Here is a 24,258-nt window from a genome sequence, read left to right on the forward strand (position 1 = left end):
ATTTGGTATATATAAATACTCTCAGCGTCCCATGATATTATCCTGTTTTATTGATAATAGTAGGTAATTTATGGCTGATTTTTTACTCTACAGCAAAGTGTGGCTTACTGTAAAGTGTTTTTTTTTAGTTCATCATCATCATGTATTTTTATTGTTGCAGAAAATTGTCTTGTACTGGAGAAATCTGCAAGGGAATAGTGAGGGAAGAACTTCAGGTTTCGAACACACAACGAGCCGCCCCCAAAACACTCACCCACGCGGGAACTTTAAAAATGTCTCATCAAAGGGTTCTGCCTCTGGGAGCCAGTCCATTTCCCTTTAAATTCCCGTAACGCTTCCTGTCTTCATTCGTGTTGGAATATAGGGCTATTAAATTACTCTGTCCTGCTTACTTGAAAATATTATAAAAGACTAAATTTTTCGTGTTTAAAATCGTAAGTTAAGATGACCCTCCCAGATTTAATAACTTCATAAATCCTCAATATAGCTTCAAAAAACTATGTTGTCCTATGATAAACTTGTTCACATCTTCAAAAAACAGTCATAATTATAATGCAGTATGCAAATTTAGAGCAGAAAGTTTAGCTATGTGGGAGTTTTATGTAACTCTGTACTTGCTCACTATAAATCAAATATTTTCTTGCACCTTGAGATCTTGAATATTTCCAGCAATTTACTGAAAATCATTGGGCAGCACGACCTACCTATTACCTATTGTATGATTCACGAGTAGGGCACTCTAATAAACGAAGATTATCCTCAACTTCAGTCTGTAACATACACACACAAGCACACAAAATTACTTGCTTTATTTTGACATGGTAATCATACTAAGATTTTGTACATAATATTTGTCAGGTATAAGACACTATACATGATTACAAATTATGTATGGTGATCACTTGACAAATGATCACTTAACAATTCTTTACTCATGAAAATTATCCCACAAGCTTCATGTGGGCAAGCATATAAAGTGTCTCCCCCACTGCCTGCCTCCTCCAGGGTGTGGTCTATGGGCAGGGCATCAGGGTGCACTTCAGTGATGTGATTGGCAAGGGAGAGTTGGTCCTCAAAGTCTTCACCACAAGTCCCACAACAAGTGCTGTCATCTACTATTGCAAATATGCTTGTCACCACCTCCTGATCACTGGCAGCATCAAGAGTGCCTGTCATGATGTCAATGCTGCTTCCACACATCTCCACATGGGCAAGATATTCTTCACGTGTGGCAAAGTCAACAGCACCACAGCTGCTGCATCTTCTGCAAGCTTCCAAGTGAGCCATGAATTCATCATGGTTCCTGAATTCAGAAGCTCCACATTCACTGCACTTCATCTTGTGTTTAGCCATGTGTTCCTTCCACAGCTCTGGGGGCACCAGCTCTCTACAGAACTTGCAAATATTCCTTGATGGGTCTTCCTTTTTCCTCACTTTTGTCATGTGTTCTCGTAGGCACATTATGTTCTTGAAGACCTTGTTGCAGTGGTCACAAGTGACTGCTGAGCCCCCATGCTTACGATTCTTATGAGATGGTAGTGATGCCTTGGAGACCACAATCCCACACACATCACAGGGGACATAAGAGTTCTCAAGGTGTGTGCTTCTGACATGCCTCAGTAGATTTATGACAAATTTCCCACACAATTTACACTGTTCTCTTTCCCTCTCACCTTTTTCTTGAAGTGTTACAGGGTCTACGTTTTCCAACATAAACTTTTTATAGTGGCCTTTACCACACACTAGGCAAGTCTTATGGTGGCCTGGATCAGCTTCACTCACAATCTCTAATTCTGCTGGTGTTTTTATGTCTCCACAGTTATTACACCTGAAATCTTTACTCCTTCCCAAACACCCCCCTTTCTGATGCCTCTCCAAATGTACCTCAAAATACTTCTTGTCATTGAAATTTCTGCTACATATTTCACAATGAAACTTTGGAGGAGACACATGACTTCTTACATGCTTTTCATAACTGTATCTAATGTAGTAGTACTTGGGGCAATAAGGGCACCTAAACACCTCATCCTTGGTATGTAAAGGAATGTGGTTTTTCAGATTTGTCAGACTTTTAAAAACTTTACCACACTGGTCGCAACAAAACTTTTGATTAGGATTGTGTTCCTTCATGTGTCTCTCCAAGGCTAGTAAAAACCCAAAGCTTTTTCCACATGTTGCACATCTGAACTTCATCCACTCTGTCTCCTCATGGTACTTCTTGATGTGGCTTTGAAGATTTACTCTGTTCTGGTATTTCTTTCCACAAATTTTGCAGTCATGAACATTATCATGGGAATGATTATTAAATGAGACTTGAGACTCAAACACATTATTGCATACAGCACATACAAGTGACTCTTCATTCTTGATGCCTGAGTCTCCAGCAGTGAGGGAAGAAACAGAAGTCTTGTCAGGGGACTCCTCTAGCTCTGATGCCTCCAGGTCTTTGGATGACAATGTAATGATCTCAGTCATCTCTTCATCACTGTTTCCCTGGTGTTCATTATCATGTGTGTTCTCACTATTAACACTGGTAACTCTACTAATATGCTCACACATATGCTTCTCACAGTCTTCCTTAACACTAAACACCTTGAGACACAGAAAGCAGAAAGATTCATTCAGACTATTCACAGTTGCTGTTGTCCCTCCCCCTCCTGAGTCATCTGTCTTCTTATCTGTATCAGAAATATTCACATTCTGAATTGTCTCCTCCTCCCTATTTTCTCTGGTAACCATGTTTTCATTACCAGTGTCATCTTTGGTTTGACTGTCCTTCTCACTTACTTCTACACAAAATTCCTTTTTTACATTTGTCTTCATGTTGTGACTTTCATCATAACTGCAAGAGGCAGTGTTAGATGATGATTCTATGGTCACTTTATCAGATTCTAGCAAAATTTTCCTTTTTCTTCCTCTTTTACTTTTCTTCATAGAACCATATTCTTCTTCCTCATGTTTTGAAGTATTCATGTCCTCTGCTTCCAAGTGAGGTCTCCCAGGCATATCATAATAACTAAAAGTTCCATCTTCCTTTTTTATTTTCACCTTCCTGCCAGAGCGAGTTTTAGTAATACTAGGAACAGCAACTGAATTATCTTCCTCGTCCTCTTCATCTGAAAACAGAGGAGGATCACCAACAAAGGCACCATCTTCCTCATCATTTGCCTCATTCCTGATGGCTTCACCTTTGGCTGGTACTCGAGTGTCATTACTTCTAGAGTTTTCTGGATTCTTTCTAGGGCGTCCTCTTTTTTTCTTGACAACAGGAGCTAACCTGTCAATGTTCTGCATGACATACTTCTCTGAGGAATGAGACATAGCTTTTTTATAGTCCATAATGAATGAGTTTGGATTTGGGATCTCAATGGTACTCTTGAAAGTAGCCCTCAAGACTTTAGTGTTCCCCTCCTTGCCCTTCTTTCTGGCCTCAGGGAAGAGCACAGAGGAGGAGCTGTTGTCCCTGGCTGTAACCAGCTCCTTATTGAACCTGGAAATCATACACCTCTTTGTAATTCTGACACTAAACACAAAAACTATCACCAATTGAAAAGAAAAGAGTTAGATATATTCAACAGAACTGTAGCCTAATAATAAGGGAACCTAATAAATAAACACCTGTGTGTTTGTATACTTAATAATCTAAATGAAATACCTTCTTCACTGCGCTAGACTCTACCTCCCCAAATTATCAAATAATGTTGTACCTATTATAACACTTTATCGCTTATAGTGTTAGTGTTTGTAGTAGTAGTAGTAGTAGTAGTAGTAGTAGTAGTAGTAGTAGTAGTAGTAGTAGTAGTAGTAGTAGTAGTAGTAGTAGTAGTAGTAGTAGTAGTAGTAAATAAATAAATTAATAGAATAAAAGACATCAACATTTCAACTTTTTCTAGGGACGCAGAACCCATGAACTCACTTAACGGTGATGGCATTGGGGTCCTCCACCACGGGATTGAAGAGGCAAGGCGGGGGGTGGTTCTCCTTCACCTCAATGACATGGCTGGAGTGCTGGCTGGCCTCATCAGAGCTATTAAGGAGGCGACTTTGAACTTGCAGGTGGTCTGAGTTATCTGTAGGTCCAAGTTCTATAACCTCATCCATTACCTCCACCTTGACCGGCAACTCTGTGTGTGTGCGTGTCGGGGAGGGGAGAGAAGGCAGAACAATTAATAATACCCTGATCATAATGTGAGGCAATAAATCGGGATGTTTCCAAGGTATTTTTATTGTGTAAGCAACAAGTCATGAGAGAGAGAGAGAGAGAGAGAGTAGGGTGATTTGCCTCGTTTAATATCTATTATTGAATATAGTGGTTATTTTGTTTATTATAACAAGAGTATTAGCATTTCCATAATTGGTGCACTTATACTCACTCAGAACATCCATTGGGTCATTGATGCCCCCGCTCATCACATCCTCGTCTTCATCGTCATCGCCTTCGTCAGTCGCGTTCTCCTCCCCGGGATCCACCAGGGGTAGTTTCAGGTTCCTCAGCTTGAGAATGGCCCGTGACAGCTGCGCCAGGGAATGCTGCCTCACGTTGTGCTTATGGTAGCTGAACACGGAGCCGACTAGCACCCCGCAGATCATGCACTCCACCAGCTGCTTGCTCTCTACTCCCTTCATTGTGCTACAAGGAAAAATCGGAGAATGCATTGATAGTAGCTAGTCTTCCCTTCCCACAGGCTAACGGTGCAAGAACGCTATTCCTGTCTTGCCTTATCGTGATTGTCACTGAGGGCCATATTCTGAAACACTTCAGCGCCATACCTCCGCAATTGGCTTAACTTGAAGTTAAATTTGTTTCTAGGGGCGCTTCTATGAACCTAGATGAGATTCCTACATTATTAAAAGGAGAAATAGTCATGAGATCCTGGCTAATCATCTCTGTGGCCTTTGAAAATAGTCTGGATGAGAGAGCAAAGTGCTTCTGAATACGTAATTTCATCGACTAAGTACACACACACTACAGTTTTTAAAGTATATATTCACATGCATCAAAAGACCATAAAGTCGGTTTCAGGTATCTTCCCAGGTTTGTTGTAGTACACATCGCTGCATCATTTCCTTTGGCACTGCAGACGGATGCCATGCGCGTGACTATAAGAGGTAGAGAGGCATGCAGTGACCTCCACCAGTGTCGTGCATGACTTGCTCACTCACACTCTTCTCAACGCGGCACGATACTTACGGCAATCCATTGATCGAGGAGGACAATGGACGAGGGTATTAGTCTGTTCTTGTTCTTTCTCTAGTCGCAGGTTCAGTGTGTGTGTGTGGTATATATGTGTATGTGTTGCTAATCATACATATTACAACTCCACACAAACTCCGTACACAAACAATCATGAACTAAACTATAATATAACCGATAACTTGACCGGGGGAATACATAATGCAAATGGTGAAATTTCAAAAATGTCAAGTAAGCGTCATGACTCCCCGGGGCCTGGCAGCCAGCTACGCGCCGCCCCTCCACTGTAGGCGTGGGTCACTAACCCTAGCATTTATAGGGCCTCGGCAAGACGTCTAGGTAGAGGCTTGGTTACGTAGCTCCTGTGAGGTACATCTTAGCCAGGTAAACATTATGAGAGAGAGAGAGAGAGAGAGAGAGAGAGAGAGAGAGAGAGAGCGAGAGCGAGAGAGACCAGGAACCTGTCTTGGGAGGATGCGGAAGAGAAAGGACACAAGTCTCTCTCTCTCTCTCTCTCTCTCTCTCTCTCTCTCTCTCTCTCTCTCTCTCTCTCTCTCTCTCTCTCTCTCTCTCTCTCAAAGTTTAACATCAAAAGAATCAACGAGACATTTCCTAGTGACTCTGGAGTGGCTCTGCAACATCCATGATCTACCTCATCCTTCACTTCTATAGAGACTTCAAAAAACACTGATCGTCTTATCTCAATTCAGAATATTTGAGATAAAAAAAAAAATACAAAACGCTCGCAGAGAGAGAGAGAGAGAGAGAGAGAGAGAGAGAGAGAGAGAGAGAGAGAGGGGATGTTTCTGCTAAGGATTATCCCCGTGTCATTCATATCTCCTTTTCACGTGGTGCGTCAGGGCCAGCCAAGAGGTAGTCAGGTGGGAGTGGCGCAGACACATGACACACGGCACTACTCCACACGGCGTCTCTGGTGTCGAAAAATTACTCACATGTCTTCTCGGTCAACAAACTCCTCGACTTATTACTATTACTTAAATCCGATTTGTCTGCAGCAGTGCGATAAAGGGTTGAGTTAATAATTACTTTGTGAACATGTATTTTTTTGGTTATGATTACTCTCTCTCTCTCTCTCTCTCTCTCTCTCTCTCTCTCTCTCTCTCTCTCTCTCTCTCTCTCTCTCTCTCTCTCTCATAATCAAATTTCTTTCCATATCACACCATACGCAGGTTACTTATCACAAATACGGAAATACTTTCCCTTAGCCCTTTCACCACAGGCTCTCTCTCTCTCTCTCTCTCTCTCTCTCTCTCTCTCTCTCTCTCTCTCTCTCTCTCTCTCTCTCTCTCTCTTTTGCCTCTTGCTTCTCTCCCTTTTCTCTCTCGTACAAATCATATCATTGCCTTCCTGTATATTTATTTTACTTCCTCTCCTTCATTTTCTCTAGCCTCGCACGCCCGCAGTAGCATCGCTTGCTGGTGTGAAGCTGGTGGGTTGCCTACGAACGCTGATGCTTCACTATCAATTAATTCCCAGTTCTAAACACACGAGTACATAAGAGGAATCTTCCTTAGACAACATTTGATGCTTATGAAACACTCAGTACATCCTCACTCAGATATACCGTGTAAGAGAATATAATCACCAAATAAATGCAATATATTACGACTCACTCTTCCTGGACAGCCAGACGAGGTAACTTGAGAAGACCAACTCCTCCCACACTTGGCCCTCCCCCTCCCTCGCCACTACCGCAACCCCAAGGCCTTCCTGTAATCCTAGGGTCTCCTTCAGCTTCCTTCAGCCTCCTTCACACCTCACGATGTCTTGCTCCATCTAGTCTTTCTCGTTTATCTTCTTATATTATGACCGTGTTGCTAATAAGTAATAACTATTTTCCTATTAATTTTGTCCTGTCATGAGCCAGTACTCACAAACGGTTTCCTCTCTCACCACGACTATTTTCAAGGGCCACACAAGATTAGTCAGGTTCTCAAGAGTTTCTCCTGTTGATAACGTAGAAATTTTGTTAATCTGTTACTATAACCGTATACTCTTAAAAACCTGTGTAACTTCAACTACACCCTTTTGATAGGAGTGGAAGTGTGGCAAAGAAGTGTTTCAGAATATCAGTGTACCATCAATGTTCATCCCTTCTCGCTGTCTGAAATTTCGTTAATTATTTTGACAAGTGTAGAGGCCAGTGACTGAACTCCAAATACTCTAATGAACAGCCTAACATTTTTATTACTTGCAGTTCACTGGCATTTCCAGTGCGAGATTTCATAAGGAATCAATGTTATTCTTCTCTGACACTTATTTATTTGTCCCGTTTGTTTTAGAGTTTACATAGCTTCCGTTGTCGACAGGGTTTAGGATGAGCTGTGGTTCCCCTTCGTCTCTCCTTCCACGATAAGCCTTGCCATGTAACCTTGCGCCTTCATCCTACCCTAACCTCTTCCGATGCCACAACACTGGAATTCGTCCCGATTTCCTTAATTAAGTTCCTCTCCTGAGTGTCAATGGGTACATGGTTGCTATGTTGGGCAATACAGAAAAGCATTTAAACTGAGATTAAAATATTATAAATTGTTGTATTATATCGGTATATTGAACTCAGATCTAACTTGCGCCTCACAGGTTTGATGTGGCATTTTTTGTTATACATCTAGCGCCTATATAACAATTATTTAGGACCGCGTTGGTACTTTCTATATTTGGAAGATATAATACTTTAACTTGTATATTATTAGTCATAAAACTGCATAAAAATGTTTGTCCGAGGCGCGAGGATAGGCTACATGAATTCCTCAAAAGCTTCCAGAAGGGTGCATGAACTCAGAAAAGGTTGAGAGCCACTGATCTACACAATGAAGGAATTCGCAACGAGAATAAGGAACTGAATTCATTTCACTTAACCTAACCCTTGGATGAAAACATTTATGTATTTCAATATTATTAGCTTTGTGTGTCTATGTGGGAGAGGAGGGCCGGGATTGGAATATTGGCAGGACTATTGCTTCCAGTGTTTATTTCGATACAATAATTTTATGTACCTTTAAACATTCCTGTCCTGTTTCGGTAAAATTAGTCTGAGGTTCATTGTAACTCTCTTCTTTGCCTCCTTAGCCTGTTCCTCAGCAATCAACAATATATGCCACACACACAAGTAAAAAGTAATGAGAGAAAGCTTCCCCCTCTCTGAGTGGTATACCTAAATGGCAACTCACACCGACAGGCCGCTGGTCCAGCCAGCCAGGGACCACAATTCTGCACGTGTCGCCTACACCTTCCCTAACATGGGAGAAATGTGAATAAGAACCAGCACAACCAAAACAAGTCTTCATTTAGACGCCTCACTTAACAAAACAAGCTTATCATGACGCGTTTTGCTTCATTATGGTTACTATACTCATCACACTAACAAGCTTCCCTATCAAGAGACATGGGAATGAGCAAGCCCAACACAAGAAACGAGTCCTTATTTAAACATCTTACTAACAACACAAGCATATAATTACTCGTTTAGCTCCATTATAACGCCTCTAAGCTCATCAACACCCCAGTTAACATGTAAAGGAAGAGGAGAGAAAGGCCACAGGACACCACGTATCCATTGTTGTTGTTTTGATGTGACTTTTTCTGGCCAGACTCTTAACGAAGGATTTTCTGGCGGGAAACACCTTGCGTGCCTCACCCTGCCCTGCGCCACCACTCACAACTCACCTCATTAATTTGTGGTGTGTTCCAGCGGCAAACACGTCCTCAGTAGTCACGTGTTTTGCATATTTTTGTTTTCCTTACACAGCTGAGGAAACACAGCGGACAAAATGGCGTCAAGATGCTGGGAGAGTGGAGACGTGCAGATGGCGGGAAATACAAATGTATTGCTATGCTGTGATTTCTTTGTATTCCATCCAGGTTTCTGAAGACACTGCTTCTCTTATCTCATTCAACTCTTTAGGCACTGACACCTTCAGCAGGCTTTTGTTCGTTGCATTTTAGTACCCCTTGGCCAGAGTTTCTCTTACATGTATATTAGAAAAAAAAAAAATAGGAAGGAAAAGAGTGGTAGATGACTGGAAAAGACTCAGTAATCATGTTAATGCTGCGTTATTAGGGAGGTTTAAAAGAATGAAAATTTATGGATGGGAATGATAAGTGGAAAAAAGGTATCTTGTATACAGGGACTGCCACGTATAGATAGGCCTGCCCTAGTTTTATGTTCCTATGGAAACAAAAAAGTAACAATAATCTGCTTTCTGGTGAAACTATTATGATCCTATATTTCACTCTATTTAGTAATAACAAGGATGAAAATTTAATATACTTTTTATTCATATATTTCATAACACTCTACCTGTCACTAGGGAAGATCTATTAAAAGACGATGAGTGAGTCAAATTTAGTGTCAAAGAGTATTTCGGTGTAGTGCTTACATGTGGATGTATTATTTGGGAAGCAAGAAATGACAATCTCTCTCTCTCTCTCTCTCTCTCTCTATCCACCCTGATATACACTTCCAGGCCTCATTTAAGTATATTTGTTTGTTGGCTGTTGTCCTTGGGTTGAACTATTCAGGCCTTGACGTGCACACAAAGAGAGAGAAGGGGCGTCGCTCGGAGACTTGCCAAATACTAGCGTTAAACTTACTGGAGGCAAAATCGTACGTGTTTTGAAGGGTGTTTTTAATGTTCTAGTGACATTTAGTAAGATCTTTAGATTATACACAGGATAAACATTCTTGAGAACCCAGCTAGTCCTCTTTGTGGCCTTGAAAAATAGTCGTGATGAGAGAGCAAAACGTTTCTGTGTATTATAGAAGCATTAGTTGTCTTGTCAGTCGATTGTGTACGTACCTGTATACTGAACAACCCGGTGATGTAAGTGGAATAATGACGAGGGCCCTTCATGGACTGTTTGCAGGCCCAGTCTTACTAAGCGACTGCAGCAGTGACAGTCAGTCAGTAACACACCAAACGTCTTGTGCACGCCTGTCATAAAGTCTTGCGTCCTCACACATCATGACAACGTTTGAACTTTGTGACTTTGTGATGACCGACTTGAATCTTAATTATCAGTTTGATTGAGTCCATTATAGATACCATACACAGTGGATATTTTTCTTTAATATCATGTAACAACAACAGCAGCAAGGAGGACATTACAGACAAGTTTATAGGCTACATTCTGCCTGTCTATCACCCTCGGACCGTATTTCTCAAATGTTTCAACAGCATCATATCTCGACCACTTTCAACAGGCTCTAGTGAAAGTTAACGGGAATGTCAATGGTGTTTTCTTGATTCCAGTGAGTGTTTAACATTACAAGAATTCTACATCAATGAAAAATATTAACAACCATGAGAACTCGATCAATCACTTGCGCGGCCTGTGAAAATGGTCGTAGTGAGAACCCAAAGCGTTCCAAAATACGGGCCTTTGATTATAGGCTAAATAAATGCTGTGGTAGTTAGCGTGATGCGGCGAGCTCCACCTTGGCTTCTGAGGGGACCAAGGAGAGTCCGGCAGACACTCCGACGGAGGCTACAGGAGGTTCAGCCACCAGGGCGGAGACGCTGGGACCATCGCGAGGCTTCTTCTTCTGGCGCTTGCTGGAACACAGAGATGCCTCACATTACACGTTGGTCTACGAGTACTAGTGGAAAGTTCCGAAAATGTCATATAGAGGTTTTATCATCAAAAAATTTCAAATATTGAATGAAAAAGAGTTTTGAATGAGAGAACTAAAGTGTGTGTGTGTGCGTGTGTGCGTGTGTGTGTAGGCAGGAGTAACGAGGACAAGCACACAGCGAGTGGGAGGAGTGGGAGTAGGAGTGTCTTATGTGAACTGGATGCCTCTTACCCGACGAAGAGATTGCCTGTGCCCGTGATGACCTCTCCGGCAATGGTCCCGTATTTGTTTTCATTGAAGAAGAACACAGGATGGACCCCCTGGTGCTCACCACCCACCGCCTCCACATCTCTTGTCTCCGCAGTCTGCGGGCGACATTCGGCGCGGCCAGACAGTGCCGCTACCACTGTTGCCACAGCCTGAAATAATGGTTCACTATTAATATCACCATCTTTAGGCATAATTGTTGCTTTTCTTGCTCCCACGGCGTCTCATCCACTGTTGATAACCACACGTTTTGTGTTGGAGGGCAGATAAATTTACCTGCTGATAATAATAAATATTCACCCAAGAAGTGTAATTTAGTTGAGTAAAGGTCAGACATGTCTTATTAAAGCAGCATTGCCCTTGACTAGGCCACGGGGGTCAAGGGGGCACGAGCGGTGCTAGAATGCAAACAGATTCAGGCGAAAAAAAATCTTTGCAAGGAGGACTGGAGAAACTTGAACTCTTCTTTACTCGTACTTTAATAAAAAAAGAACTTGATATATTTAAAGCATATATATATATTTATTCTTTTTTAAACAAATGTCTGTATTTTAAAACGCTTCAGGCTTTCGTAAGGTATATATCCAGTGACCATATATAGTTAACCGAGTTCCCATGGGTGTTTTTGTCAACTGGTGATGCAGAATCCCTAGGTAACTATCACTAGAATCATGAAAACACACTTGATTTTTTTTTTTTCTCTCTCTCTACTGATGATGCAAAATCCTTGGTAAATTGTCGCTAGAATCATGAAAACGGTATTAGAATACACGATAACTTCTACTAGAGTCTGTTACGAGTAATCGAGTAACAGAGTAATTTCAAAGAGACATTCTCAGCGCAGGTGTGGCAGGCAGGTGAGTCAACAGCCAGTGCATGACCTTAGCCGGCTGGGTCATGGAAACAAAGCAAGCTCAATTAAGTTTCCTCCTCGGCAGCTTTCACCCGCCCTTTCTGTGTTCACCCTAGGGAGAACTGGCCTGTTGCCGCGTGCACCGAGATCTTTGGTTATGAAGTACACGTCATGAAAGGGAAAGTAAATGTTGAGAGGGAAAGGAAGAGCGAACGAGCAGCAAGTTAATGAAACAAAGGCATCACACCACTTTTGGGTGCGCTTCATCTTTTGTTTATTGCCATGTACAGGTTCTGCCTGGCGCCTGTCCTTCTTGTGTTCCCGTCGTGCGCAAACAAACGAATAGATGAGTAAGACAGTTAAATGAAATAAAAGAATAGACGAAATAAAGTGAAGATATAGCATTTTCCATTGGGAGGTGTTTGTCCCGTTGTGAAATCGTTCATGTAATCAGATAATTATGGTGATGACTATGATGACAATTAGGAACAGCAGGAATGATGATGACTATGATAATGACGATGATGTCCGTCCTAACGTGGGCAATGTGTAGCTACATGCTGATTTGGCGAAGGGTTAGTTTGAAGTGGAAACAAGGAAGGATACTAGCTAAAATGAACTGTGAATTCATGTAAGCTTGGTTAAATTATACCCTGAGGAGAAAGTGAGGAAAAGAGCCAGAAACACGGGGAGAAAAGAAAGTAGTGTTGAGTAAAAAGAGATGACAAGAGTGTTTCCTGATGGTGATATGGCGGTATGTTAGTACAAAGGGTATGGTGCTGCCTCGCTTTCACCTTACCTGTGCAATGACCTGATGAGAAAAAATAATGAATGCACAACGTGTATATCTAACCAAACAATACTTTTTTTTTCATGTATATAGTTCTTCTTCATGTATTAATCGTGTATTAGCTTAAGTAGTGAGATACATCTTTTATTTCGTCTTTACATTATTCAGTGACATATTCATAAGTTACATGTCTTTTAATAGGAATATGTAGGTTGAAAATGTGTGTGTTAAGTTCTTGGAAGAAGGCGCCCGTTTGCATACGTGGAACAAAGGCTGCGAGTCTCAGAGGAAGATCCAAGAAACAACTGGAGGAGACTCGTACATGGTGCTAACCCCTGACTCTAGAAAAACGGTGAAAAGAGAAGAAACAAGAGCAGTTATGTGTGGTTCAACAGGATTTGCCTGTTAGTGGTGGAGGGAGAGGGGACGCGGTGAAGCATGGCGAAGAAAGAGGAGGGCGAGAGGGCAAAGAGGAACCGGCATTACATAAACCTCTTAACAATTCTTTGTGTCAGCGCTGCAGGGTACCCAGAAAATCCAGGCTCACTTAAACTGCACGAGTTCAAATCACTGTGTTTACATCCTATACATCTCACTTAGGAAGACATGTCGACTCTGTACACTCAGTCTCGCGGGTATTGCTATTGAGACGATTAGCAGAGATAACAATGCAGTAACGGGAAGGCTGAGAGGGAGGAAAGTAAGGGAGACACGTCAGCCTGTCTGGTAGCGCTCCCTGAACGGACTATACACTGTACCAGATCAAAGTGCCGCATCATGAAGCGCTCACGGATGTCCTTTTGGTTATTCATTGGGACACTACAGAAGGACAAAGAAGTTAAAGTCTGTCTGATATTGCGGGCATGACCCATTCACTCCGAGACTGTGCTAGTTTCACCTGGGATTATACAACACGATTATTGAAGTTTTCTCGAATGTCAGCTTCTCGTAGCAAACAGCCACTGTGACTCGGAAGTGACAGATATCTGGATATCTACTCCTAAGCACTTCAAGATGACTCATGGATAAAACATTCTTAGTATTTAAACGTATAAATCTTTCTTTCAGCATCCCTCACCGCCAAGCATATTTCCCTGCACTTACCTCGCAAGCCACACTTCACTAACCACAAACCACATTTATGAAAGATATTCTTACACCAGTCTGACGGAAAGGAACAAAAACATGAACATGAGGAAAGCTGCAGGAAGCCGTCATGCCTACACGTGGCGGTCCCTGAATGAAGCATGCCTGTCCGTTTCAATCTATCATTCTCATCAATAAATGCATCTAATCATCTTTTAGTTCCCTTAAGACTCGGCACTAACAACCCGTGAGTCTATTTGAGTGTACCTAAGAAAATACCAACAAAAGTAGCTTTTCTGGGCGATGGAGAGACTGCCTGCTTTCTTTCCCACCCCCGTCCCAAGTGTTGTGGAAAGCAAGTACTCACTAGGAGATAGGTGAATGTGGACATGGTTGGGAGGCGGTGCAGATGTTTACTTGGGGGCGACCGGCGGGGGACTGGTGTACGTGTAAAGGATCGGGGCAGACAAGGTAGGCAAGGTGCTGCAGGGTTGATGTGAGAGAGAGAGAGAGAGAGAGAGAGAGAGAGAGAGGAGAGGAACGATTCACTTAGAGAATTCAGATAGTTCCGCTCAGTCAGGTTTTTGCTGGAAGTAATCTGACTCACTGAACAACCTCCTTACTAGGACGTGTTTGTTTGCTTAGCGTTACCACAAGGTTAGTGAGTGTCACGGTGCAGCTGGCAACACGACACAGCTTCAGGATAACCACGTATGGAAACGCTAGGAATGTGAGACTCGTGTGAGTTGAATACGATGTGCCTTACATCAGGGCCTGTCTTCAGAAATCCTTCCCTCTCTCACCACGACTATTTTCAAACACCACAGATATGGTTAGCCGGTTACTCAAGAGTGTTTCTCCAGTTAATAGTGTAGAAATTTTGTTTATTTGTCACTAGAAACTTAAAAAACATCCTTAAAAGCCCGTGCAATTTCAACTAGCGGATCCTTTTGAATATAGTAGAGGTGCGACAGAGAAGTACTGCAGAATATGGTCCCCAGTGTTTACCAAGCCTGTCCTCTTTGACCCTCTGCCCTAGACGCCGAGTAAGTTGAAGCAAGGCAACACTGAAAATAAATTTTGAGTGAGATGGGCGGCAACTTGAATGTGCATGGGCGTGCCATACAAGATGAGGGACACAGCATAGCCTAACACTGCCACCACCTGCCGTGCCGCCTACAGCTGAAGAGAGGAGAATAAAGGTGGGTTTACACGGGACATTTTTTCCTCCTGTAGTAGTAGTAGTAGTAGTAGTAGTAGTAGTAGTAGTAGTAGTAGTAGTAGTAGTAGTAGTAATAGCAGTAGTAGTAGTAATAGTAGCAGCAGTGTTGGGTTCGATTATGAGTACAGTTACATTGCAATATCCCAAAACACACACACACACACACTCACTGCATCACCATCTGTACTATGGAAAACACACACACACACACACGCACTGCATCACCATCAGGAAGAGGGGAAGGAAAGTGGTTGTATACTGACGAGGTAAGTACACCTCTGCTACCACATGTACCGTACCGCCGATGACACCACATATACCGGGAAGGTATACCGCATGTACCGGCGTTTTACCGCTGCTATCGTACCTGGCTGATACTTTCTCCTCCTTAAGGATGCGGATAAAAGGATGGAAAAAATAAATAAAACACGGGTATCAGAGAGAGAGAGAGAGGGGGGGGTAGGATTCATTAAATAAAGTAGAGAGAAATTATCAAGTACGTACGGTGCGAGTAAAATAAATAAATAAATAAATAAATAAAATAAAAAATCGAAAATTTATGGAAAGAAATTAACTGAGATGAAATTTTAATCCGAGAAGACTGAGATGGGTAGTTGTGATATTTCCACGAAGCCGTAGAAATACGCCCTGGTTAGGCTTGTTTTCAGAAATGCTTTATTCTCTCACCACGGCTACTTTCAAAGGGCACTAAAATGATTAGCCGCGTTCTCAAGAGTGTTTTTCCTGTTCATTTTTTTTTTTTTTTTTTTTTATGTAGGAAGGATACTGGCCAAGGGCAACAAAAATCTAATAAATAAAATGCCCACTGAAATACCAGTCCCATAAAATGGTCAAAACAGTGGTCAAAAATTGATAAATAAGTGTCTTGAAACCTCCCTCTTGAAGGAATTCAAGTCATAGGAAAGTGGAGATACAGAAGCAGGCAGGGAGTTCCAATGTTTACCAGAGAAAGGGATGAATGATTGAGAATACTGGTTAACTCTTGCGTTAGAGAGGTGGACAGAACAGGAGTGAGAGAAAGAAAGTCTTGTGCAGCGAGGCCGCGGAAGGAGGGGAGGTATGCAGTTAGCAAGATCAGAAGAGAAGTTAGCATGAAAATAGTTATGTTGTTAATCTGCCATTAGAAACCCTTTAAACGCTTAAATAATAATAATAATAATAATAATAATAATAATAATAATAATAATAATAATAATAATAATAACAACTCTAACTACAGAATTCAGAAAGTAGTCGTCTAGCTGCGGCGCTTTAGCGTTTCCCATTATGGTCCTTAAGAATGACGCCCCCCCCCTCTCAAGACACAACACGCATTATTTTAGAGGGAGTGTCTCAGCAGGTGTCCAGCTGGTCTAGCTAGGGAGGAACACATGCTTCCTCCTCCGTGGTTACCAAATATGCTGATGCAAGGTTACCTCTCGCTCTTGTCCGCCCACCAGCCTTCGCTCCTTCCTCCCTCTGATGCGTTGCACCTTTCGGAGAAGAGATAATATCCTTATCACTTCCGCTGACGAGGGAGAAGAAAAAAAAAAAAAGGATGGGGAAGGGAGGCAAGAAGCACGAGAGAAAAAAGGATGGATGGAGGCTGTTTTCAGAAATCGCTCTGTTGATCATAACTTCCGTTCACTCAAAATTACGTATTTCTAGCAAGTGTTGCGTAACTTGTCACGATCTGTCTTTCCAAGGCCCGTATTCAGACACTGCTCGCTCACCACTATTTTCAGAGGTAACAAATGAGTAGCCAGGTTCTCAATAATATTTCTCGTGTTAATAAAGCTGAAATATTAACCTGTCACTAGATTCGTAAAAGTACGCGCCACGTGTTCAAACTAGAGCCTTCTGAAGCAATCGAAACGCAGCCAATAATTTTTAAAATTCCCTTATCATTCATTCTTACAATGTCATCACAGTATCAAACTGTCATACTGTGAAGGCCTTGAATCAATTAACAAGCTTATCATCATGCTGTCCATCTGATTGATTCTAGTTTGTCTTCCTATCTCATCCCTTCTTCTCTCCCCCTCTCTTTATTGTTCTTATGTAGCTTACTATCGAGTCTGCCAGAACTGAGCTAATGCAATATCCCTCAGAAAATATTACACTCAGTCCATTAGTGTACATACCATTCTAACATCCCCACATTGTAAAACAACGGAGATAGGAGTGTTATACTGAAATCCTGAAGTTCATGATAATACTCTGGTAAACCTACTTTTTGCTGTGTAGTGATCCAGATAAAGGTGAATCTGCTTCTCATTGGCTGCTGGAGATAGAAGTAAGCAGGAAGCTGTCATAATCTTAAGGGTTTTGCTGGATGATGATTGATTCCTGCATATCTTAATCCTAAAGAAAAGTAAAGAATCTTGGGTAGTGGTTTTTGTGCAATCTGTAAAAAAAGACACCAAATGGAGAATCTTCATAAATACACTTTGCATATATATTTTTTTTCCAGGAAATTCAAAAAGAAAGGGATGAGAAAAATACCTTACATTATTACACCATTTCTCTTTTATTCGCCACATGGCTTAATGATGGTGAAACTTGCCTATACACACACAATGTACAGGGAACGTACCAATGCAAACCAATGAAGCTGCAGAAACCAATGATAATACAGACTATACGGCATGACGAAAGCCCCACATGAATGAAAAGCAACTTGAGGGAAGCAGCCAGTCTTCTTGTGGGATTCCATAACTGTTACATAATAATTACTGTCTTACACACTACAAATATATACAAAAGTCATACTCCACCAAATGAAACATACAACTGAATGCTGAAACTCTATAAAATATTGACCAATCAGGAGTCCCAGCATTGGAGGGAAATAAGACCGGACCTGGGCACCACAACGAAAGAGGCTCCTCATCTACACAGGAACTATAGTTGGGATTAATGAAATAAATCAAACGTAATAATTTCTTTTTTCCAGTAATTTTCTTGTGTGAGGCCTTATGATGAATCAATTACATAATCAATTAATAAATGTAACTAGATCACTTCTGAAATAATGACAGAAGAAGGTCAGGAGGGGAATTTTCTACCCTGAACTTCTGGTCCGCAAGTCACTGCACTTGTGAGGGAGCCACATCACAGTTCTGGGGCCAGCGCGCTCCTGGGCACTCACGCTGCTGCCGCCGCCGCCTCCTCCTCCAAACTTAAATTACACTTAAGCCCTTTGGTTAAATTGTCTTTTGCCACTTTTTTAACAGTTCCTATTTTAAGAGCACTTTCCAGGTTTGCCTGAGCTAAGTCACTTCACTAAGAATTCTTTTTTTTTTTTTATTTTATCATTATCAGGCATCAAAACAGTCTGACCTCCTACTGTACTCTAGTAGTTACTGGAGGCATCACAACTGTTATAAATGAAGACTAACTCTTCATCTTTCACTGTATAAGTCATCACTTGACTTCCACACTATTGTCCAGCTCCTCAATCCAGTTTTTTTTTTTCAAAAAAGCACAAGTCTGGTCCAAAACAAAATACAATTATCACACATCAGCCGTATAAATCTTCTGTCAAGAACAAGAAACACTGGCTGCTTTTTTGCTTATCTACCAAATGGTCTTGGGATGATCCCTAAGTGAAAAAATACAGACTATGATTCTCATTCTCTTTCACACTGCCTGTCACTTCCAAAGGGTCACCTTCTCCAGCCCGCCAGTCCACAAGTAGCCATTAAGTGAATGATGAGCAAGTTGTTCCCAGCCGCGTTGCACCACAGGTGGCTGGCTCTGTTCCCTTGGCGCACTCTTCCCTGCTCTGGCCCCACCCACTTCTGTGTTCCAGCAATAAGTTAACATAGCTTTACCAACATTAATTTTCTTTGTAGAATAACAACAGGTCAATAAACTTTCTCATAGAAAAATAATAAACCATTATAACATGATATTTTACTCTAATCTTGATAACATTTCCTGCTATCTAACATTCAACTTGGTGATGTGCAAAGAAATACAGGGTTAGGGAAGTTTCCGCAAGTACACTGTGTATCTACATTAATGCCTTTGGTATAGAAGAGTTGAGTATGTAAGGCTCTGTATATAAGTGAACTATATTAATGGTAATTACATTCATAACAATAGTATACAACAGTCTGACAACACCAACTGTTACCCTCCTCATATAATAATAATCTCTGTACACTAGACATGAAAGTCACAACCCAATGGTAAGAATTGCACATAAGGCTGAACCAAACCACAGCTAACATGCCACCAGAGTCCCTGCCGGCCGCCACACTGCCCAGCCCAGCAGCGGCGCCGGCACTCCTGCCACCACGCCTCGGCACATGGCACGTCCTTCTGGTTAGGCTGGCAATGTGTTCCTGCTGCGGCACTATGACAGATAAACGTGAAAGTGGAGAAGAATAAAAATATAGCAATGAGATCGACTCTTGCCATTAGGTGAAGTGCAGGGGGATCTCATTGTGAGGTAAATCATGAGTTTCATATATCTAGAAGAGAAATCATTTCCTTAATATAATCAATGGTAAAAGCAAGGTAGGGAGCATGTACACATTACTTGTGGGCAAATGGGAAATAGAATGCACAAACCCTGGGACCCACCAAACTTTTTTGCATTCCCCCTTTTGTACTGGTAGTTTAAATCACAGGACTGCTCTGGCATTGAACCATCACACTGGCTTCCCTCCACCCAGACCAGAGCAAGCACACCCCCAATGGGACAAACACCTTTGCTTACACCTTTTGTCTAATTACTCCAATATATATATTTTTTGGCATTTTCAAACACATCAGTTTCATATCAAAATAAAATTTTCATGGAGTCATTTTCAATTTATGTTTTATGCTAAAAGAATAAAAACATTCTAAAAGAATAAAATGTACTACTCTCAATTTGTTTTTACAAAACACTTTTTGCATTAGGAAGAAAAATCTTCACTATTACAGGCACAGGTTTAATACTTGTAGAATAAAACAATAATTTTACATCCATCTTCCTTACACAGTGAATAAAACCTTGGCTTCATCACAAAGAAAACTATACCAGTCAGTCAAGCAAAAGAAGTTTTTTCCCCAGCATTGGGGTGCACGTGCTCCACAATTGCCACCACAGAGACACGGCTGTGGTGCAACCTGCAACTCTCAGTGACTGGCAGCAGGCGGGTCAGCAGAGACAGAGTGGCCAAGGAGACGAGTGTGCAGGTGAGCATTTGGATGATGCGACGCAGCGACCCACTGAGAATATTATTTGGACAGCAGGTGCTTCAGCATGCTCTCTGACTTCCCCTTGTCTCCACCACCACTGCTGCGGCTATCGTCCATCTGGAAAGAGAACCACTCCATGCACATGTTTCTCTAACCATGACACTCGCACAGCACAGAGCAACTAACCTGCAGCTGGTATGCCCTCTTTCTTCAAGGCAACAGTCAAGCAATTTCTATAATCTAATGTAATCTTCTGCTTACACTGCTGCTGTGTGAGGTTATTATAGTCAAACCTGAATACTTCTACACAACAGCTGCAAAGATGGAAAACATTAATATATCATTTAACATTACTATCATGAAGAATCAGTAAGGTATGAGGGAGAAGCAAGAGAGATGTCTAGGAAAAGCACTAAGGTATAAAGGAGAACAGAGGGGCAGATAGAAGCCAGACACAAAGTATTCAAGAAATAGCAAGGTATGCAGGAGAACAGGAGGGGACATTTGAAAGAACAAGTGAGAGTATGATAGGTGAAGGCCAGAAAAGACACAAACACTCACTTTGGGAGATGAGAGAGAGAGAGAGAGAGAGAGAGAGAGAGAGAGAGAGAGAGAGAGAGAGAGAGAGAGAGAGAGAGAGAGAGAGAGAGAGAGAGAGAGAGAGAGAGAGAGAGAGAGAGAGAGAGAGAGAGAGAGAGAGAGAGAGAGAGAGAGAGAGAGAGAGAGAGAGAGAGAGAGAGAGAGAGAAGCCAGACACAAAGTACTCAAGAAATAACAAGATGTGAAGGAGAAAAGAGGGAGACATTTTGAAGAATTAGAGAGAGTATGATGGTGAGAAGCAGAAGACACAAACACTCACTCTAGGGGATGTGCTCAGTCCTCCTGCTTGACTCGTGTTCACACTTTCTCCTCCCCACTTGCTGCTTTCTGTCAAAATATTACCACAATATATATGAAGTACATTACACTCATCAACTTCAGTTCTTCATCTGAGTAGACAGAGAAGAACAGTATGAAGTTAAGTGTGCAACCAATGACTTTCTACAGAAATTTTCCTCCTGAAATAAAACAATTCTGCAAGTGGTATAGAAACATGGACTAATTTGTGAACACTCAACATTCATTCACAATTTCTTTCTATATTTTAACTATTGCTAGAATGATGACTGCAGTTAAGGACCATGGAGTAATGTATAAATGTAATTTTCTTTCCCTTTAACTGGCCTTCTCCCAAGTGAATGGGGTGGCACAGTGCAAAGCATATTTAGAAACACTGAAAATAATCTATGAGCCTCTAGTGAACATCTGAGAAATGTTACAGGTGAATCAAGGTCCTCCACTTTCTATCATGGAAGCTTCAATAAGAATCTGAACTGTGATGAAATGACCACTTCCTAATATTTCATCACAGTTCAGATTCTTATTCTTCTAGTTCATGAAATACTCGTGACTTGCTGGTGGGAGCAGTGGTGTGCTGGTGCTCCTCTCTCTGGTATGATGCTTAGGATTTACCTCATAAATAACATCATGTTTCTCATCAACAGTATGTTGATTTTTGGCTGTTACTTTGCACTGCTCAGCCATCTAATGTCTTAGTGATTAATTACTTATACAAATAACATATAATTTTCAGAAAATGTTTTACATACATACATACATACATACATACATATATATATATATATATATATATATATATATATATATATATATATATATATATATATATATATATATATATATATATCGCATATAAAGTAAACCTACATCAAGAGTTGTTAATTATTTAATGTTATTATGGTGTTTGTCATGCACGACAATTTTTTTACAACACATAATTCGTGCTTTCAGCGCAAGCTTTTGCATGCAAAGTTAGCAACATGCTGTGTGTGTGTGTGTGTGTGTGTGTGTGTGTGTGTGTGTGTGTGTGTGTGTGTGTGTGTGTGTGTGTGTGTGTGTGTGTGTGTGTGTGTGTGTGTGTGTGTGTGTGTGTGTGTGTGTGTGTGTGTGTGTGTGTGTGTGTGTGTGTGTGGTGGGTAGGTATGGCAGGAACACAGAATGGCAGCAGCAGGCTTTGGTCAAGCTACACATGAACACACACGAGTACGTTGACTGTCACCAGTCCGGCCCAGGCCACAGACTGACCCTCGGCACAGGTAATCTTATCATTAGTTTTATACATTGCAACAAATTAAAAACTAGGTGAAGTTGAAAAAGAGCCTTAATATCTTAATATAATATGAATAAAGATTTTTGAATACCAGGTGATCCACTCAAAAGAAATTCATTATAGATTCTTAATGTATATAAAGGACTATGAATATACAATATATATATATATATATGGGCATACCAGAACTTAGGTTGTAAATTGAAGCCTTCTCATTTTTCCCTCTTGTTCAGACTTACGACCATCCATCTTGAGGCAACACACTAAGCAAGAAGAACAAGTGGAGCTAAAAACACACCAGTACTCAATGTGACAAACATGTACAAGTACTTTACACTACTCAGGATGGTCGCAGGTCAGTAATAGTTTGTGAGCAGTTCAGTTCATTGTCTTTCCCCACCAGGACCAAATAGTGTCCCCACAAGACAGCGTTGCCCCGCCACACACACACGCACACACAACATAAGCTCACTGCTGCCCACACAAACCACATACAATGAGAACAGGTGCAAGAGGGAAAGAATGTGTTTATATACATATCAACTTTAAGCTAACAGAACACTGAATAAATATTTACTTTACCCTAAGACATCATTGACCAAACTCTAGGTACACATCAACAGTAGAAGGAAGAGCTAGAAGATCTAGTTTACATACTGGTTTTATTGGTTTCACTGTGTGCATTTGTGAAATATTTACTAACACATAAGTTTTCAGCATTTCATCAGTTCTTGCGAAAACTCAACAGTATGCTAAGTAACAAGTCAACCAATTTATTTATTATCAGAAGATTAGGAATCATTAAGTCTAGGAAGAATGAACAAATGCTGGAATCTTATTCATCTTTATCACATTTGTTTGGATTTTATTCATTTGAATTAATTCTAGTTCAGTTTCTGTATTTTACATATAATCAGATGATTCAACATGCACAAAAATTATGATGTGCTCATTACATTTATCCAGTAACTGTATAACATAGTATTGTGCAACAGACAAACAAAGGAGCTAAATATAGCAACAGGAGAATAAATGACTACGGCGCGGCAGCGGTGGTGGCGGCAGCCACGGCCCGTGAGTGTTTGTGTGTCACGGTGCTTCACACTCTGGGGGGACACCAGGGTATAGGGATAGAGCCTTCAGGGGAGGCACAGCCAATGAAGGAGTATTTATGGAATGTTTGGTGCTGCTCCCATCATTAGTTTGTTAGGATTAGACAAGGCATGACAGCTTATCTCAGCTATCCCCTCTCATCCTAATATATATATATATATATATATATATATATATATATATATATATATATATATATATATATATATATATATATATATATATATATATATATATATATATAAGTGAAATATACATTTGTATTGTGGTGTCATTGTGGTGACACTCACTGGACAGTGATGCACCACAACACTGGTGAGGGACGGCCAGAGGGAAGTCATTCCTGGTGTTAAGGATGAGTGCTTCCTATTGGTGAGACACAAGGTAAGACTTGCAGCATGTGAAGGTGACATGCACTGCTTGGTGATTATAATTACACTTTGTATACCCAGTCTTGTGCCACACTTACTCTATGAAACTGTGTGTGTGTGTGTGTGTGTGTGTGTGTGTGTGTGTGTGTGTGTGTGTGTGTGTGTGTGTGTGTGTGTGTGTGTGTGTGTGTGTGTGTGTGTGTGTGTGTGTGTGTGTGTGTGTGTGTGTGTGTGTGTGTGTGTGTGTGTGTGCAAGTGTGCTATTATTTTCTTGAGGTTAAGATGTGAGACAATGTTTGTGAAAGTACAAGTACATATACATGTAGATGCCTTGTGTCAGATATAAGAGATATCAGCTTGATGTACAAACAGACAGACAGACAGACAACATAGTGAGGTG

At 41.2% G+C, this 24,258-nt stretch overlaps 3 protein-coding genes across 5 annotated transcripts in view; all 3 read right to left on the reverse strand.

Moving 5' to 3' along the window:
- Positions 1-794: 794 nt before the first annotated feature.
- LOC135115956 (zinc finger protein 699-like) lies at positions 795-10,117 on the reverse strand. Of its 3 annotated transcripts, none has more exons than XM_064033110.1 (4): positions 8,882-10,117; positions 4,374-4,630; positions 3,917-4,124; positions 795-3,490 (listed from the first exon to the last, which is right to left on the reverse strand). In XM_064033110.1, the coding sequence occupies exons 1-4, from the start codon at positions 8,884-8,886 to the stop codon at positions 886-888; spliced, it is 3,075 nt and encodes a 1,024-aa protein (XP_063889180.1). In that variant the 5' UTR covers positions 8,887-10,117; the 3' UTR covers positions 795-885. The 3 variants fall into 3 exon arrangements, with proteins under 3 accessions (XP_063889180.1, XP_063889179.1, XP_063889181.1); XM_064033109.1 differs by lacking the exon at positions 8,882-10,117 and adding an exon at positions 8,677-8,873; XM_064033111.1 differs by lacking the exon at positions 8,882-10,117 and adding an exon at positions 5,192-5,567.
- Positions 10,118-10,268: 151 nt separating this feature from the next.
- Positions 10,269-14,311, reverse strand: LOC135115963 (uncharacterized). The gene is made up of 3 exons (XM_064033126.1): positions 14,154-14,311; positions 11,022-11,209; positions 10,269-10,770 (listed from the first exon to the last, which is right to left on the reverse strand). Exons 1-3 carry the CDS (start codon positions 14,175-14,177, stop codon positions 10,629-10,631), a joined length of 354 nt encoding a protein of 117 aa, XP_063889196.1. The 5' UTR covers positions 14,178-14,311; the 3' UTR covers positions 10,269-10,628.
- Positions 14,312-17,519: 3,208 nt separating this feature from the next.
- LOC135115965 (AT-rich interactive domain-containing protein 1B-like) overlaps positions 17,520-24,258 on the reverse strand; it is a 159,834-nt gene continuing 153,095 nt past the window's right edge. The window contains 2 exon segments of the mRNA XM_064033127.1: positions 17,520-20,321; positions 21,064-21,131. Of these exon segments, the coding sequence (XP_063889197.1) occupies positions 20,244-20,321; positions 21,064-21,131 (146 nt within the window). The 3' untranslated portion in view covers positions 17,520-20,243.

Source organism: Scylla paramamosain, chromosome 30 (assembly GCF_035594125.1).
Source record: "Scylla paramamosain isolate STU-SP2022 chromosome 30, ASM3559412v1, whole genome shotgun sequence".
Taxonomy (NCBI): Eukaryota; Metazoa; Arthropoda; class Malacostraca; order Decapoda; family Portunidae; genus Scylla; species Scylla paramamosain.

Bases quoted from the DNA above. Each gene is read 5' to 3' on its own strand.
- LOC135115963 (XM_064033126.1), bottom strand. From the start codon at position 14,177: ATGTCCACATTCACCTATCTCCTA. The intron at 11,210-14,153 runs GTGAGTACTTGC...CCATTATTTCAG, and splicing joins CCACATTCACCTATCTCCTA to GCTGTGGCAACAGTGGTAGC. The intron at 10,771-11,021 runs GTAAGAGGCATC...TCTGTGTTCCAG, and splicing joins ACAGGCAATCTCTTCGTCGG to CAAGCGCCAGAAGAAGAAGC.
- LOC135115956 (XM_064033109.1), bottom strand. The intron at 4,125-4,373 runs GTGAGTATAAGT...GCACACACACAG, and splicing joins TGACCCAATGGATGTTCTGA to AGTTGCCGGTCAAGGTGGAG. The intron at 3,491-3,916 runs GTGAGTTCATGG...TATGATTTCCAG, and splicing joins CCCAATGCCATCACCGTTAA to GTTCAATAAGGAGCTGGTTA.